We start from the raw sequence: 16,898 nt of genomic DNA, 5'->3' as shown, positions 1-16,898 counted from the left end.
TAGCCGAATAGCGTAACTTCCTTGAGCCTTGGTGTTCTCATCTTAAAAGCAGAGCTAATTCCCTGATGACTGGTGTAAGGATTTCATAATCGTAGACCCGCGCCTTCCGGTGGCTCACCTCTGCTTTCTCATCTTTCTATTTAACTCCAGGCTCATCTGGGCTGCTCCTGCATCAATGTGGCCACATGGGGCTGCAAAGATCTCAAACTTACTTTATGCAGGGAAAGCTGCTTGCTCCCCCTGGTCCCTCCAGGGCTGTGTCTGATGAAGAGACAGCTCTGCTCCCATATGTAAATAGAGAGACAGGTACAGACCTGGGTTTACATAGTGGTGGCAACGACAAACTGTCAGTAATTGTCATGAGCAAAAGGACATCCTGGTCTCTAAGGGCTGCACCTTTGAGTGTAAGAGATAAGATCAGCTGTGAGGAAATGATTGTACCTTCTAAGGTCACAATGTCTAGATAGGGAATCAGACACAGAATGAGCTGGTTCCTCAAACACCGGAGCAGAATCCCATTGGATGGGCTCATTTTCTGCTTTCCCTTTTCCTTAGACTGGTGGTTGTGTAGATGTGTGTGTATACACATATATACTTGTATACATGTATATTGCCTTGAAAAAGTAGTATTTGTAAAGCAGTTAGCATAGTGCCTGCTGCATGTGCTGTTCTTATTTAATTATAAAAACATGTAGAAAACGATGCTCAGGGAAAATGAGTCTTGTTCTGCATTAGGGGAAATCTGAGTTAGACCAAAACAACATTCCATACACTCTTGGAGTTCCCTAATTCTTCCTCGGATAGTGAGATCTTTGAGTCAAGCCCACCTGTCTCCACCCAGCATCACACCTGTGGGGGCTGAGGTCCCATTCACTGCTTCGAGACAAAGGCTGCCCTTTGCTAATTATTATTTCTGATGGGTTGTCATCACCACCACTAAATATCTGTCTGGCTTTGCGGAGGAGCCGCTTCCAGCAGGGAACAGGATGAGAGGAGGCGGGTGGGCAGGAGAAATACTCCTTCATACATAACATTGAGTGTACTTAGCACGAAGAAGTTAAGTCCGGAGACCCGCAGTCACCTCTTAGGGACTCACATCACTGCGGAGGTCCGCATTCCAGGCAGCCGAACACAGTCGACCGTTCTCCGAAGAGCCAACGCCTGGTTTGTCCAGCGGGGATCGCGGTGCTGGCGGTGCCTTGAACGGCCTTTCCAGTAGCAGCCGCCGCAAGCGCCAAGCAAATCCACCTCTGGCCCCGCCCGTCCAATCCGTCTTGTACCGAAGGCGACGCTCCTAGGAAGAAGCTCTCCGCTGGAAGGGGAAATCCGGGCTTTAAGGGTTCCCGACAGGTGTCTGAGAGAGAGGGCGGAGTCGCGATAGGAGAGATGGAGAGGGAGGGGCGGCGCTGCCCCTTTAAGAGGCGGCGGCCGAGCGGGGACCTTTTCTCTTTCCCCGGAAGGAAAGCGGAGCCCGGACTGGGCGCGCAAGGTGGGGAGGTGCGGGGCTGGGCGGTGGGGAGGCGGGGCGCGCTGGGGAGGATCCCTCCCTCCTGCCCTCCTGGTGATCGAGGGCTTGCCGTTCTAAATCCTCCACCTAGCCGAGGTCCAAAGAGCTAACACCTCCAAGGGGGCGCGGCCGGGACCATCTAGGGTGTGGGGTGCTCGGAGCTCGGAACGGTGACCCGTCCACCGAACCAACGTGAGAGTAGATCCACGGATCTGGAAAACGGATTGGAAAAGCACCCGGAGCAGACGTGAAAGTGACCCGGACTAGGGTAAAAAATTGCCTGACTACCGGTGCAGCGGCTCTGCGGGCTCGGGTGTCCTCTGGTGGCGCCTGGAGCAGGTGAACCGTTCATCACTCCCGGTGCTGAGCCCTCTAGCGATTTCGCCCGGCCCCTTACGGCCCGGCCCGCAGCCATGGGCCCCGGCCCCTGCCGCGTGCCCCGCGCCCCTGGCTGGCTGCTCCGCGCTCTGGCCTTGATGGTGGCGGCTTGCGGCCGGGTCGCCTTCGCCTTCAACCTGGACACCCGATTCCTGGTGGTGAAGGAGGCGGTGAACCCCGGTAGCCTCTTCGGCTACTCGGTCGCCCTCCATCGGCAGACTGAGCGACAACAGCGCTACCTGTAAGTCAGCCTGGCGGCGGTGAGGTGGGGTGCAGAGAGAGGGGTATGTGCGCGGATACCTGACCTAAGCTAAACTGGAGCCCTGGGCCCGCTGACTTCCAGGCCTGCTGCTGCTGGCCTTTCCTTGTGAGCCAGGATTAAGAGGGCGGGTAAGACGGCAGTTCTCCGATTGTGGGGCTTGGCGGCAAGTGGAGGAAGGGGGTGGGGGGAGGGGGGCAGTAATCATGGCAAGTGCTGACCTGGCCAGAACCTGTCTAGACGCGACCGCTCCACATTTCAGACATCTTCGGAAGTAGGGTCTTTGTTGCCCAGCACCCTGAGAATCCAGTACCTAACATTAGCTTCTTTCCCGGGCTAGGAGAACTCTGTATATTAAACACCTATTACATCGCTCTTCCCCTCCTCCTTGAAGAGAACCGAGAATATATGCGTTCAAATCCCTATTAGCCCTCTCATTTAGCCTGTGGCCAGAGCAGCCACGCCCTCTGCAGAACCAGGCTGGACCACACTTCTCAAGGGCTTGGCATTGCAGAGTGAGGTGATGAAGAGGCTGGGCATTCGGAGCTGTCCAGAGACTTCCTCTTGCCCCTAGAGGAACGGACAGTAGAAGACAGAGGAGGCGCTGTCTTCTACTCTGAGGCCAGAGCCCACCCGGAAGCAGTGGGGGTACTCCCACCAGACATCTCCCTGCATTCCACAGATTCATGTTGAATCAGCAGCCCTGAGTGTGTTTGTTTTGGTTTGAAGAGGGGAATGGTGTTTTCTCTTTTCTTCTGCTCTTTGCAACAGCTGCAAGAAGCGGGAAGAGCCCAGCAGAGTGGAGGAGGGGAGGAGATTGCATCCAGCCACCTGCCCCTCCCTGAGCACACTCATGCCCAACGGGTCATGTCCAGGTGTCTGAGGTTTCTCTGCATAGGTTCTGTGTGCTTAGGTTGGCTAGCTGAGGGAAGAGGGTGACCAGAGGTGGTGAAACTGCCCAGGAGGGACAGTGATGATCCATCATATAAGCCCCTCCTACCTTTTTGAGCTGGGTGGTCTGCCAGGCATTTACTCCTGCCCGGCCTCTGACAGTTCCTAAATCAGAAGACACAGTCAAGGTAAAAAGTGTTGAAACCTCTCCCTGCTCTGACTGGGGCCTGTAGAAACTTGAGGAAGTTTGGAATGTTCAAAGTCCAACTCAACGTCAGTCTTTGCCTCTGTCCTGCTGGCCCAGCCCTTGTCCGTACTGCCCACCTGGACTTAGTCTCTACCCTACCTGGCCCCTGCAGAAGAAGGTGGATCCACCACACCCTTCCTGTCCTGGCTGGGCAGATTTAACCTTCTACCTTTCTGAGGCCCTCTGATAATAGTTAGTTGCTACAGCAGTGCTGTTGCCTCCCCCCAGCCCAGTCCAGAGTTCTCAGATGTTCTGTTGTTGAATGTGCATGGCCGGAACTAACACACTAGAAGAGATTCTGCAACATCTCCCGCTCTATTCTGTGACCTTGAGGACGATATGATATTACTTTCTCCGGGGCCGGTTTCCCCCCGGGATGAGCTTATACCTGGATCTGTGTGTTCCCTCTTATCTCTGCTGACCTGTGAGAGGCACCTGACATTGTAGCGAGAAAAGCTGAGTGTTCCAGTTCCTCTGCTGTGTCTCGGCTCTGGTTCCAACACCTGAGCTTTAGTTTCCCCAGCTCTGGAGAACACATCTTCTCAGAGTTAGTAATATTTTAGTGTGATAGTGTGTCTAGAATGGTCCTGGAGTGTCCAGTCCCCCAGCAGACACCAGTAGGCTCTGGGGCTGAGACTGGATAGAGGTGTACTTCTTTCACCTATGAGTCTTACCCAAGTTGGCCATATGGAAGATGTCTGCTTTCCTCTCCTGGCAGCTGCATTGAATGCCGAAGCTCACAGACCTCTGAGGGCAGGTGGTTCTGGTCAGATGGGTCTTCTCTGTCTTGCCCAGATCTGCTTCTGTGTCTTGGCTCTGTCTTCATTTTACTGAGTTCAGCTCTCCGTCCTTTTGGGAGAAGCAGCTGGGATTCGCTATAGCCAGCTGTGTAGCCAGATGTTAACAGCTGCCCCAGTATTCTAAGGAACTAATAGGTCAAACTGCAGCCTCAGATTCTGTCAGTCTCATAGAGTCCTTGGGAGAGTGCAGTGGCTCTCGGTTCTTCCTTTGGGGTCTGCTAGCTGTTCAGAGAGCCCTGAGTGTATATGCACAATCATGGGATTGCACATAGTCCCTGGGAGATCAGGGAGGGCAAAGCAGAGCTTCTATGTCCTCAAAGATTTCAGCCTAGAAGCGGTTAAAAATCCAAGATAGACTTTTTAATCTCTATCCTGGGGTACCCCACCCGTAACCCAGGTTTTCAGAACTCAATATCAATATCTGATAGTAAGAAGCTGAGGCAGTCAGGTGGTGGTAGTGTATGACGTTAATTCTAGCACTGCAGAGGTAGAAACAGGCGGATCTCTGTGACTCTGAGGTCAGCCTGGTCTACAGAGTGAGTTCCAGGACAACCAGGGCTACACAGAGAAATCCTGTCTTGAAGAGAACAAACAAACAAAACAAAACAAAATAAAACAAAGCCAAAGCCTCCCCCAAACAAAAACAAAAGGCAGCAACACCCCCCAAATAGATAGACCCCTCACTTCTATCTATCTATCTATCTCTCTATCTCTCTATCTCTCTATCTATCTATCTATCTATCTATCTATCTATCTATCTATCTATCTATCTGAGACACGATCTCTTAGGTAGCTCTGGCTGTCCTAGAACTTGCTTTGTAGACCAGGCTGGCCTCAAACTCAAAGAGGCTATCTGCCTTCCTTTGGCTCCCAAGCTATGGTTAAAAGCTTGTGCCCTCCTGTCTGGCTCACTCTTGTTACATAAGCCCCTTAGAGGGAGAAGAGCTGCTCCTTTAGGAGGTGGTAACTGACCCTTCCTGAACCTGCTCTGTTATTCCCTCTTGCTCTGGCCTGACCCCATTGGCTAGGTGTGAAGATTCCTCTGGGCTCTGTGCAACCCCCCTTTCACCATTGGAAGTGAGGGTGTCTGGGAAACCTGGGAGGGAGCGGCTCCTGGAAATGAGGTCATGCCTGAGGTAGGCAGGAACCTGGCTCACCTGCTGTGTTCTCCTAAAACATGCTCCCTGGGCAGGGCGGGTTCCTGGCAGCCTTCACGGCTCGTGCCAATAGAAATGGCACAGCTGCTGTGGCTGTGGGCACAAGGCCTGCATGTGGTTTATCTTTATCTGCTGGCTTTCTCCAGTGGCCATCCTAGGCCAAAGAGCTTTAAGATGGAAGGAGGTAGAGGAGGGCTGATCCTTCGGAGGAAGAATTGGATTGGCATGCAGTGGGGGATGCCACAACTCAGAGAGGAAGGCAGGAGGTGTGGCAGCTTGCTAATAGTCCAGGCTACATAGTAAGACCCTGTCCATTGCGGTAAAGGGACTGAGGTTAGACAATTCAAAAGGTCAAATACGGAATACCTACTGAAAAGCCAGGGAAGAGGAGAAATGAGAAAATCAGCTTTATCCTTTTCCACCTAAGGTCCCGCCAAGACAGTCCTCTCTCCATCTTTTTCTCCTCCCTCCGGCTCCGCTTGTTGCTCTGGTTCTAGGGCTGAGTCACCAGGGGAGAGGGGGCTGGGTGGGCAGCATGAGGAGGGGGAGGGGAGGGTGGCGAGGGCAGCAGTTTCAGCCGCCATAGGAGAGCCTCTGGGGAGATGGCTAAATCAGGCAGCCTGGCATAGAGCTTGCATCCACAAACGGACTTACCTCCTACCCAGGCTGGAGCAGTTTTTGCCTCGACTCCTACTCCCACGCCTGTATCAGAGGTGAACAGTAACCAAGACCCTAAAGAAGTCCCTGGGGGCTTCCTCAGATCTCCCCATGGGCGCCACCCCACTCCACCCCTAGAGGAAGATGAATCCGGTAGACTTTCTTTGAGTGCCACCACACTCCGAGAACCCCTCTTCCTCTTCAGGGTGAGCCAGCTTGGTGCCCTGAGTTCTCTTGGGTTCCATTGTCCGGCCTTCTCAGATAATGGCATTTTCTGTGCAGTTATTCTATAGTTTTGAACTGCTTGGGAGGAATGAAGGTGTAGAGGGCTGGGCAGAGCACAACTCCTTGCGCTTGGAGCTGAGGGGCTCCCTGGAGGCCAGGAGGGGCTTTCTAGTTGGGGCCAAATGAAAGGGTGAGCAGGCAGCTGTTGAGAGCTCTTGGTCTTCCATTTCATCCATCCATTTCTTCCTGGAGTGCTCACTGCTCCCCACCCCCTCCCCGCCCAGCTTGACTCCAAGAAGGGAGGTCCTATCTCCCAAGAGCTCTGTCTAGGCATCTCCACTTGTCTTTGCCCCCTCTGACTGTGCCTGGAAGGTGGGTTTAGTGGTGGTCTGGAAGAGATCCCTTTTTAGATTTTGTTGTTGTTGTTATTAGTACATAGTACTTTACATTTTAGTTTACATACCATGAAGGTTTGCTCCAGTCTAGGGATTCCCTAACCCTGACCTTACACATACCTGGCTTTGGCAGGAGGAATGTGAACTCTACCCTCTGAACCCCCTTCCTCCATCTATCTGTGTGCAGGCCTCTGGCTGTAGACCACTGCATCCCGGGCTGGGAGCCAGAGGGCCTTAAAGGGCCTCTGAGTGGGCCAAGTAGGAGCTAAAAATACTCCAAAGGGTGTGGGGGAGCTCCCGTTGGAATCTCTCGGGAGGGAGGAGTTTAGGGATTAGGAACTGGCCCCTCCCCAAGTCCCCACCAGTGGGCACAAGGCTGGCACCGCTCAAGAACAGGAATTCGAAGATTGTATGGAGTCTTATTCTAATCCAGCCACGGTTTGTGCTTGGCTCTGCCTGTCCCATACCGCAGAGGAGCTAAGAGGAGGGGTCGCTCAGTTCCGTCCTGCTCCTCAGACACCTCCAGCTAGACAAATTAGGCAGGATAGTGGCAGCCATGATGGTAGTACATATATTACATTGTATGCTTCCCAGAGGGCTATTTCATCCATTGAAGCCTACAGGCTCATTGATGGAGCCCCCCCCGCCCCCCCAGCCAATCTGAGCTTCTTCCAGATACGGGGGCCTATCCCTCCCTTCCCCCCAGTGACCGCCTACTATCCTCAGGATGTGGAAGTTCTACTTCTGTTCAGCCCTCATTCCTTCTAAACAATGAAGTAGTCTGTCCTTTTCTCTGTGTGTCAGGTTCCCTAACCTGCAGTATTGGAATTCCTGGGTCCCTGGAGAGTCTGGAGTCAACCTCAGGCCAGGGCTGGTACCACAGAAATCTGGAGCAGCAGTGTTGATGTGCCCACGGGTGCCTTCTTAGTCAGAGAGTCCCTTTGCAGAAACCCATTTGTTTCCCTCCAAATCCTGGAATAGAGAGTTCACTTGGCATTCCTGTTTTATAGATAAGACACTCAAGACTCACAAGGAAAGGAAATCACTCTGGAAGCAGGGCCCTAGCTCAGGCTGAGGTGTTCCTTTCCCACAGGCCTTTTCTTCTCTCCTTCGGCAAGCATGCCAGGGGGTGGGTGTGCCAGGGTAGTCAGGCAGGTACCCTCCCTAGCCTGAACAGAAATTGGCTAATGGCCTGCCTGTTTTATCTCTTCCCTTACCCCTCCCTAGGGTGCTCAGAACACTACTCTGTTTGGGGAAGCTTTGTCCCTGCCCTTAGGAACAGCAGCCGCTGAGGGTGATGTCTGAGCTGCCTATATGAGATACAGGTCAACCCACTTCCTAGTACCTCCAGGCAATGCATTCCTGACTCCTCGTAGGTGGAGGCACCCCAAGCCCCAGCATGCCTGGGCCCTGCCCTGCCTACTCCCTGTAGGCCTCACTCTCAGGTCCAAAGCAGAGCTGTAGGTACAGCCATTGCTCAGCAGTTCCATACTGGCCAGAGGCCTGGAGCCTGGGAGCCTCGGGGCCACAGTGTTGCTGGGACAAACTTGGGAAGTGCTGCTATCCAGAAAGCTGAGTTGGCAGGAAGGTGGCAGAGGGCATGTTCTAAGAAGAATATTGATAGGGAGAAGATAGAAGGAAAAACTTGGGTCTGAAGCTGGGCTGACTGCCCCAGATACTATTCATATAGCCTGTGGTAGTTAGAAATTTTCCTTTATAAATACCCAGGGATTGTCTGAGATAGGATTTCAGGACCGATCCCCTGTCTGCCCGGCCTAAGTCACCCTTTTGGTGTGGGATGGGACTCTAGGGTCCTAGCCCCCTTGTGGGAATTTCTTGGTGTCCCTAAAGGTAGATTCTGAGGACAAGGTGACAGATAGCTCTTGTCCACTCCTACCACTAGAACCCTGTTCTTGGGCCACACTGGTATCCAGCCCCACCCCATACCGGTGTGCCTGTCTCCAGGTGGGGGTGGGGCGCGTGGAGGCCTCACTCAGCTCACCTGGAAATCTCTGCCTCGCAGAGCTATGTGCTTGAGAGTCTCAAGAGGAGAGATCCAGGCTTCCAACAACCCATCCATCCTTACACAGCTTCTCTCTTCTGCCTTCTCTGATACCCCCAGGCCTGGAACTCATAACTCTCATTCCTTCACAACTACCTTTACTTCTGAGGCCAAAGAATCCCTTTAAGAACCCACAGCTGGGGCTGGGAACGTAACCTCATCTGGCAGAGTGCCTATCTGGTACTTTTTCTGGAAGCTCTGGATTAAATTCCTAGCACTACCTAAATCCGGGCAGGGCGGTACATACCTGAAAATCCAACACATGAAAGGTGGAAACAGGAGGGTCAGAAGTCCCAGGTCGTCTTTGGTTGAATAGGGAGTATCCTAGCCTGGGCTACATGAGGCCCTGTCTCAAAAAGAGAATGAAATAAAGAAAACCAAGTCGCTGCCTTGCCCGGGGTCCCTTCTGTGGTTCCTCTAAGGTCTTTGTCCTGGCTTGTATGCCTCCCCCAATATTCTTTCTGGGTTCCCGTTGTCCAGAGGGCTGGTGCCTGAATCACTGGCTTGCTCATGCTTCCTGGCCCCTGTACATATTGTACCCCTGTCTCTGCTGTCCTTCCTCCCTTTATCATTGGGTGACCCCTGGCTATTGTCCTTACTCTGAGGCCAGGGCACCTTGTGTACAGACCTCCATGCTTTCCCTGTGAGATCCTTACGGCGTGTGAGCTTCCTGGCCCACTTTCCTCTGTGGTCGGCCCTCCTGGAAGACAGAGGCAAGGTTTATCGATGTCCTATCTCCAGACATTGGTATGGAGCCCATGTTCAGAGAGTGTGGATTTGCAGGCTGACTGGAGGGAGGCTTGCAAAGCCAGGCTGACCCACCCGCCTTCCTTTTCCAGCCTTCTGGCCGGGGCTCCCCGGGACCTCGCTGTGGGTGATGACTATACCAACCGGACTGGTGCTGTGTACCTGTGTCCCCTCACGGCCCACAAGGACGACTGTGAACGGATGGACATTTCAGAGAAAAGTGAGACGAGCCTGAGGGCAGAGCTAAGTCGGGAGCCTGGCAGAGGGGGCCCAAAGGGGAGATACGAGGTTAGCTTGTTAGGGAGGCAACATTTGAAGCTAAGGGGAAAAGACAGCGAGATCAAGGCTAGATCTACTATGGGCTACATAGTGGGTTGCAGAATAGCTTGAGATGTAAAATGGAGATCCTGGCTCAAAAAGCAAAACAAAACAAAACAAAAAAGCAGCGCTGATTTCTTTCTCATCCGTCTGGGAAGAGGAACAGGAAAAAGGGAAGATCATATACAGTGTGAGCTCAGAGCAGTGACAGACAGGACAGAGAGCTGCTGCCCTCAGGAGGCTTTGGATGCTGGAGTATGGAGTAAGGGGGTAAGGGACCGGAGCTCGTGATCTCTCCCATTCTTACAGGTGACCCTGACCATCACATTATTGAGGATATGTGGCTTGGAGTGACTGTGGCCAGCCAGGGCCCTGCAGGTAGAGTCCTGGTAAGTGAAGGCTTAATATCATCTCCCCCGAGCCAGGGAGGACGGCAGAAGTGGTCGGGCGGGGATCCACTGATGACTGGGGCCTTTGCAAATGTCCACTTCTGTTTTTTTAAACAGATTTATTTATTTACTTATTCTATGTAAGTACACTATAGCTGTCTTCAAACGCACCAGAAGAGGGCGTCAGATCTCATTACGGATGGTTGTGAGCCACCATGTGGTTGCTGGGATTTGAACTCAGGACCTTTAGAAGAGCAGTTGGTGCTCTTAACCGCTGAGCCACCTCTCCAGCCCCAGGCCTCGTATCTTTACAGGCCTGTGGGTTCTCTGATCCCTGAACTCTGGGGAGAGGGTTGTCTGGTACTCTCCCGAGGCTGGACATGGCGTGGGTCCTGGGCGACCTGCATGGATGCTCACCATCCGTGGGAAAGAGCAGAGAGAACTTGGAGGGAGAAAGGGCAGAGAGTGCCTCAGGCAGTTGGGCGCTGGCAGGCGTTCCTTCCTGGGAGGCTGGCTGCCGGAAGAGGCACAGCCCTGATGGCCCTGGCTCACCCTGGCACTGATTTGAGTGCCACTCCCTGCTGTCAATTGTCACCTTCTGCTGCTGACAGTTCTTCAATATCAGCCCTTGGGAATCTCAATTTCTGTGTCCCGGATAGACATTATTTAAGTTTATATAAAATTTACCTATAGTGAAAAGGGCAGATTTTCTATGAGCTCTGACCAATGATAAGCCTATGTCAGTAACACCCATGAAACAGAGCATACTTACATCACCCCAGAAAGTTCTCTGAGCCACCTCCGAGTGGTCGCCACTCCTATAATCATCACTACTGTGATTTCTGTCCCGAGAACGCTATTGTAAGCTTTGGGCTGTCAGTCAGTTCATGAGACCACCCTTCTGTACCCCCTGTTGTTTGTGGGTGTGTGTCTCGAAGTTTGTTTAAGTGGTTGAAGACGCTAGGATTAGCTCCTTACCCACCCTTACTCGGTCAACAAATATTTAGCTAAGCACCAGAGATTTAGCAGTGCCTAAGGATAAGCTCATGTGAAATGCTGGTGGTGTTTACAGCTGGGATGTAACAGAAAAAGTCACTAAACAAGAACACCCCCTGTTTCTAGATACTGTATAGCCCAGAGGCTAATTCACAGCACTTTCTGTGTAGCCACGGTTGCCTGGAACTCACTGTGTAGACCAGGCTAGCTTCAAATCCAGAGATCTGCCTGCCTCTGCCTCCCAATGCTGGATTTGACTCCAGTTCCCCGGAATCTGATGCCCTCTCTTCTGCCCTCTGCAGGTGCCAAGCACATACATGGTACACAGACATGCATTCAGGCAGAATACCTCTACACAAAAAATAAGATTAAAAAAATTTGAAAGTTGCTATGAGAGAAGAGCTTGTGCTTGGTGTATAAGGAAGTGCTCAGGAAGTGTTAGCTTAGCCGGGTGGTAGTAGCACAGAGGCAGGTAGATCTCTGAGTTCAAGGCCAGCCTGGTCTACATAGGGAGTTCCAGGTCAGCCAGGGCTATACAGAGAAATCCTATCTCAAAACAAACAAATAAGCAAACGTTCACTGCTCTTATTAATGCCATTATCATCATCATCATTATTAATAATAATTTTAAATGACCCTTTCATTGAACAGCAGGGTTACCTGGGGACAAGAGAACCGAATTCCCTAATCTCTCTGTAAATAGCTCCTTTTAGACCCAGGAGCCTAAGTTCTACATTCCCTCATCCTGTAATTCCTTTCACCAAGACCTCTAAGTTGCTCTCAAATTCATGCCTTCTGGCTTCCCCGGATCTACTCCTGACCCTTGATTCCAGTATAATAGATAAGAAGGTACAGATTTCAGAATACACACAGGAAGAAAAAGAAGCCAGACTTCAAACTTCCTCTTATTTTTTTTCTTAAGATTTATTTATTGTATGTGGGCACTCTGTTGCTGTTTTCAGATATACCAGAAGAGGGCATCGGATCCCATTACAGATGGTTGTGAGCCACCATGTGGTTGCTGGGAATTGACTCAGGACCTCTGGAAGAGCAGTCAGTGCTCTTAACCACTGAGCCATCTCTCCAGCCCGAAACCAGACTTCCACTTTGGCCCTTGACTCACAAAGCCAGCAGTGCCCAGGGTGAGAGCTATAGCTTGCCATAGGTTCCTTGATCTTGTCTAACGCCATATGTGTGTGTGTTTGTGGGTCCCTAGGTCTGTGCCCATCGGTACACCAAGGTGCTGTGGTCTGGGCTAGAAGACCAGCGGCGCATGGTGGGCAAGTGCTATGTGCGTGGCAATGACCTACAGCTCGACCCCGGCGATGACTGGCAGACATACCACAACGAGATGTGTAACAGCAACACTGACTACTTGCAGACCGGCATGTGCCAGCTGGGCACCAGCGGCGGCTTCACCCAGAACACCGTATACTTCGGTGCCCCTGGTGCCTACAACTGGAAAGGTGGGGACCTGGGAGAAGGGGGTGCTACGGAGACTACCTGTCAGTAAGCCACAGCCAGTCAAGACCATCCAGGGTCAGGGTCACAAGAGACAAGGCCCCAGGCCAACAGCAGTATTAAAGCACTCACTGTGTGCCAATGGCTTTACATGCACCATCTTTAAATCTTCTGCATATGTCCACATGTGCGCACGTGGCTGTAGCGGGCAGAGGCTGGCATTAGTTCCTCAGTTGCTTTCCACCTTATTCTGTGAAACAAGGTTTCTTGGTACACCAGGAGTTCACTGATTAAAGCGGGAGGGGAGTGGCTGGCCAGTAACCTCCATGGATGCGCCTGTTTTTTTAGCCTGGCAGAGCTGGGGTTTTAGACCTGTAATGCTGTGCCTGGCCTTCTGTATGGATGCTGGGAATCCGAATGCAGCTTCCCATGCTTCCATGGCAAAGAATTCACTGCTATTTCCCCAGCTCCCTACACATATTATTTTAAGCAATCTGAAAAACGCTCGTGTGTGTGTGTGTGTGTGTGTGTGTGTGTGTGTATGTGTGTGTGTGTGTGTGTGTGTGTGTGAGAGAGAGAGAGAGAGAGAGAGAGAGAAAGGTGGTAGATCATACTATGAACTTTCTATGTAGCCCAGGCTATTTTCAAACTCAAAGCAAGCCTCCTGTCTCTATTTCCTGAGTGCTGAAATTATATATAAAATATATAATATATATATATATAATAAAATTACATGTGCTATATAATATATATGTTATATTATATAACACACATATAAATATATTTATATGTGTTAGCATTTCTAAAGTCCTCGGTGACACAGCATTTTACACCCATTTTACTTAATTAAAAACTTTGTCTTAGAGAAAGCCAACAATAAATTAGGAAACCTAGATTGGATTGCGACCCGTCTGACGTCAGTCAGCTCAACCGCTGGGAACCTTCACAAACATGCTGGTGCAGCACTAAAATCTTTTTTATTTAATTTATTTATTTATTATATGTAAGTACACTGTAACTGTTTTTCAGACATACCAGAAGAGGACATCAGATCTCATTATGGATGGTTGTGAGCCATCATGTGGTTGCTAGGATTTGAATTCAGGACCTAGGGAAGAACAGTCAGTGTTCTTAACCACTGAGCCATCTCTCCAGCCTACAGCAGCACTAAAATCTTAGCTAAGGATTTGTTAGAAGCAAGAGCAAAAATGGCCAGTCCCAGTGGCACTGTCCTGTGATTCCAGCTATTCAGAGCCTGAGGCAGGAGGATTCCATAATCCTGCCTGGGATGTGCAGTGAGTTCAGGTCCAGCGTGGGTTACTTAGCAAGACCCTGTTTCAAGATTAAAAAAAAAAAAAAAAATTCAACCTTCAGTACCTCAAATTAAAGAGAGAGAGAGAAAAAAAAAGCTCCTCCTGTCCTTCCACCTCCCTCATGCCTTTTCCAACATTCACAGTGTCTTAGGACTCCTTTCACACTTACTTCACTTGTGCATTGGTGTTTTGCTGGGGTGTGTGTCTGTGGGAAGGTGTCAGATCCCCTGAAACTGGAATTACAGACAGTTGTGAGCTGCCATGTGGGTGTTGGGAACAGAACCTGGGTCCTCTGGAATAGCGGCCTGTGCTCTTAACTATTGAGCCATCTCTCCAGCCCGTTATTTTAGTGTTTATAAATATCTTCTTAAAAGCAAAGAGATCAAGTGAAATGTTCTGGCCTCCCGCATTCTCTTTTCGTACATCATAGGCTAAAAGCAGTGTCATGGTCAATACTTACAGGACCATCCTTTTCAGGTTACAGAATACTTCATTCTCTCAAGATACTTGCTTAAAGAGCTGGAGAGATAGATGGCTTAGCACCCACAAGGTGGCTCAAAACTGTCTATAACTCTAACTCCAAGGGAACCCAACGCCCACTTCTGGCCTCTGCAAGCACTGTATGCAGGTGGTGCACAGATACACATGTAGGCAAAACACCCATACCTATAATCACATAAACCAGCCAACAGCTGGAAGGCTGGGGCCTGAGGGGCATGAGCTCAGGGCCTGTCCGATTCCCTGGAACTGGAGTTACAGACCACTGTGAGCTACAGTTGGTGTTGGGACTCAAACCTGGGTCTCCTAGAAGAGCAGCAGTCAGTGTTCTTGTCCACTGAGCCATCTCTCCAGCCCCATCCCACCTACCCACCCCCTACATCAAAAAACATTCTCAAAGAGGAAGGGATTTAGCAGCCAGGCAATGGTGGCACACACCTTTAGTCCCAGCATTCAGGAGGCAGAGGCTCACAGATCTCTGAGAATTCAAGGCCAGCCTGGTCTATAGAGTGAGTTCCAAGCCAGCCAGAACTACCAAGAGAAACCTTGTCTTGGAGATCAAGACAAAACAAAACAAAACAAAATAAACAACAACAAAAAAATGAGGAAGTGATTTATCAGCACAGTGCTCACACATGTTGTTGTTGTTGTTGTTGTTGTTGTGGGGAGGTGGGCTTGGTAGAAGAAAAGGTTGTGACTGGTTCTTGCTACTCTCCTTCCCCAATCTTTCTGCAGGAAACAGCTACATGATTCAGCGGAAGGACTGGGATTTATCTGAATATAGCTACAGGGGCTCAGAGGAGCAAGGAAACCTTTATATTGGTAAGCCCCGTGCTGGTGGCCTACTGAAGAATGGGAGGAGCCACCTTGATCCCTAACACACTGGCCCTTTTACCCCTGGTGTGTGCTGTGAGGTGCAAGTACAGTGCAGATGTGACCTGAGGCATTTTGTTCAATTAGCACACACTTATTGAGCACCGCCTGCATGCGAGACTCTGCACATGGTTTAAGCTTTCGGACGCAAAGTTCCATCAGGAAGCTCAAAACCCAGTGTGCAAGGACTGGATCTGTTACTCGACTTGGCCTAGAGGAATAGAAAAATAATAGAGGGTGGACAATGAGGATAGGTTCAGTATTGAAGGGGATAGATTTACTGGGGCTTTGATTGAACACTCCCCCCCCCCCCATCCCAGGGTACACGGTGCAGGTAGGCAACGCCATCCTACATCCCACGGACATCATCACTGTTGTGACGGGTGCCCCACGGCACCAACATATGGGCGCTGTCTTCTTGCTGAAGCAAGAGTCAGGTGGAGACCTGCAGAGGAAGCAGGTGCTGAAGGGCACGCAGGTGGGCGCTTATTTTGGCAGTGCCATTGCCCTGGCAGACCTGAACAATGATGGGTGAGAATCCAGGGACATGGGGCATCCTCTGGGGCCAGGGGGAAAGGTGGTGGGTAGCAGGCTTGCTCAAGCTAGATCAGAGAAGTAGAAGCTTTTTCCGTTCACACATTTTTTGCGGTTCACGGTTTTCAAGGTCTCAATTGCACCTTTTGGAAGTCTGGACATTTGCATGTCATTTGCATGAGTCTGGATATTTGCATGTCATTTGCATGACACCTGTGCTTGCTTGTCTGTCATTCATAAGGTGCCCAATGGGGTAGGGGTGTTTTTTTTTGGGGGGGTGATCTTTGCCTGTGTGATTTTTCTGTGACATGTGTTTTCTGTTTGGTGGGTTGTGCTGGCCTTCTCATGAACCATGGTAGGACCTGCCGTTTGCTTAATTGCATGGCCCTTGGCAAAATCATGCTCATTAGATGCCGTTCTCAATGTCTATCAGGGGCCAACTTCACACTTCCATTCCCACTCTTCCCCTGTGCAGGTGGCAGGACCTCCTGGTGGGTGCTCCCTACTACTTCGAACGGAAAGAGGAGGTAGGGGGTGCCGTCTATGTCTTCATGAACCAGGCGGGCGCATCCTTCCCTGATCAACCTTCCCTCCTGCTTCACGGCCCCAGCCGCTCTGCCTTTGGCATCTCTATAGCCAGCATCGGTGACATCAACCAGGATGGATTCCAGGGTAGGAGCCAGTATCCCTCCTTCAGAACCCTCGCTGACTGAGCACCAGCTGCATAGCTTGACAGGACTCGCAGCTCAAAGTCGTAACAGAGAGGATGTATAGAGGGTGATAAGTGGGTTGGGTTGAGAGTGCACAAAAGAGCGGTCGGCATAGCATGCAACATGAACACAGGAGCAATGTCATGTACACTACCGAAGCGTACACTGGGGACAAGCTGGTGAATGCTCTGAGAGCCAGGCAGAGGAAACGGGGCTTTCTGTTTGGGTCATAGCGAGAGTAAGATGGGAGATATAGCTTGTTGCTTTGGAGGGTGATTCTGGGGGTGGGGTGGTATGGGGTGGAAGCAGGTTAGAAACCTCATGAGGAAGGTCAAAATGTACCATATCAGGTGATAAGAAAGGGCTGGCACAACGAGGGAGTCCTAGGCATAGTGCCATTCCTTTGCCAGTGTTCTGTGGGACCCAGGGACAATACAATCAGACCCAGGGAGAAGTCACAGGGAGGACGCATTATGATATG

General features: G+C 51.0%; 1 protein-coding gene across 5 annotated transcripts in view; it reads left to right on the top strand.

Annotated features, from left to right (window-relative positions):
• Positions 1–1,412: 1,412 nt before the first annotated feature.
• Itga3 (integrin alpha 3) overlaps positions 1,413–16,898 on the top strand; it is a 32,370-nt gene continuing 16,884 nt past the window's right edge. For 2 of the 5 annotated variants that reach the window (XM_006532310.4, XM_006532311.4), the window contains exons 1-7: positions 1,413–2,126; positions 9,418–9,545; positions 9,953–10,032; positions 12,245–12,494; positions 15,036–15,122; positions 15,494–15,704; positions 16,183–16,379. In XM_006532310.4, the coding sequence (XP_006532373.1) occupies positions 1,921–2,126; positions 9,418–9,545; positions 9,953–10,032; positions 12,245–12,494; positions 15,036–15,122; positions 15,494–15,704; positions 16,183–16,379 (1,159 nt within the window). In that variant the 5' untranslated portion in view covers positions 1,413–1,920. Of the gene's footprint in view, positions 2,127–9,058; positions 9,546–9,952; positions 10,033–12,244; positions 12,495–15,035; positions 15,123–15,493; positions 15,705–16,182; positions 16,380–16,898 lie in introns of those variants that run through there. The other 3 variants (NM_001306162.1, NM_013565.3, NM_001306071.1) reach the window with 3 other exon arrangements.

This window comes from Mus musculus, chromosome 11 (assembly GCF_000001635.26).
Source record: "Mus musculus strain C57BL/6J chromosome 11, GRCm38.p6 C57BL/6J".
In the NCBI taxonomy this organism is placed as follows: Eukaryota; Metazoa; Chordata; class Mammalia; order Rodentia; family Muridae; genus Mus; species Mus musculus.
The sequence above is the reverse complement of the archived record's forward strand: the minus strand, read 5'-3'. Positions and strand labels throughout refer to the sequence as shown.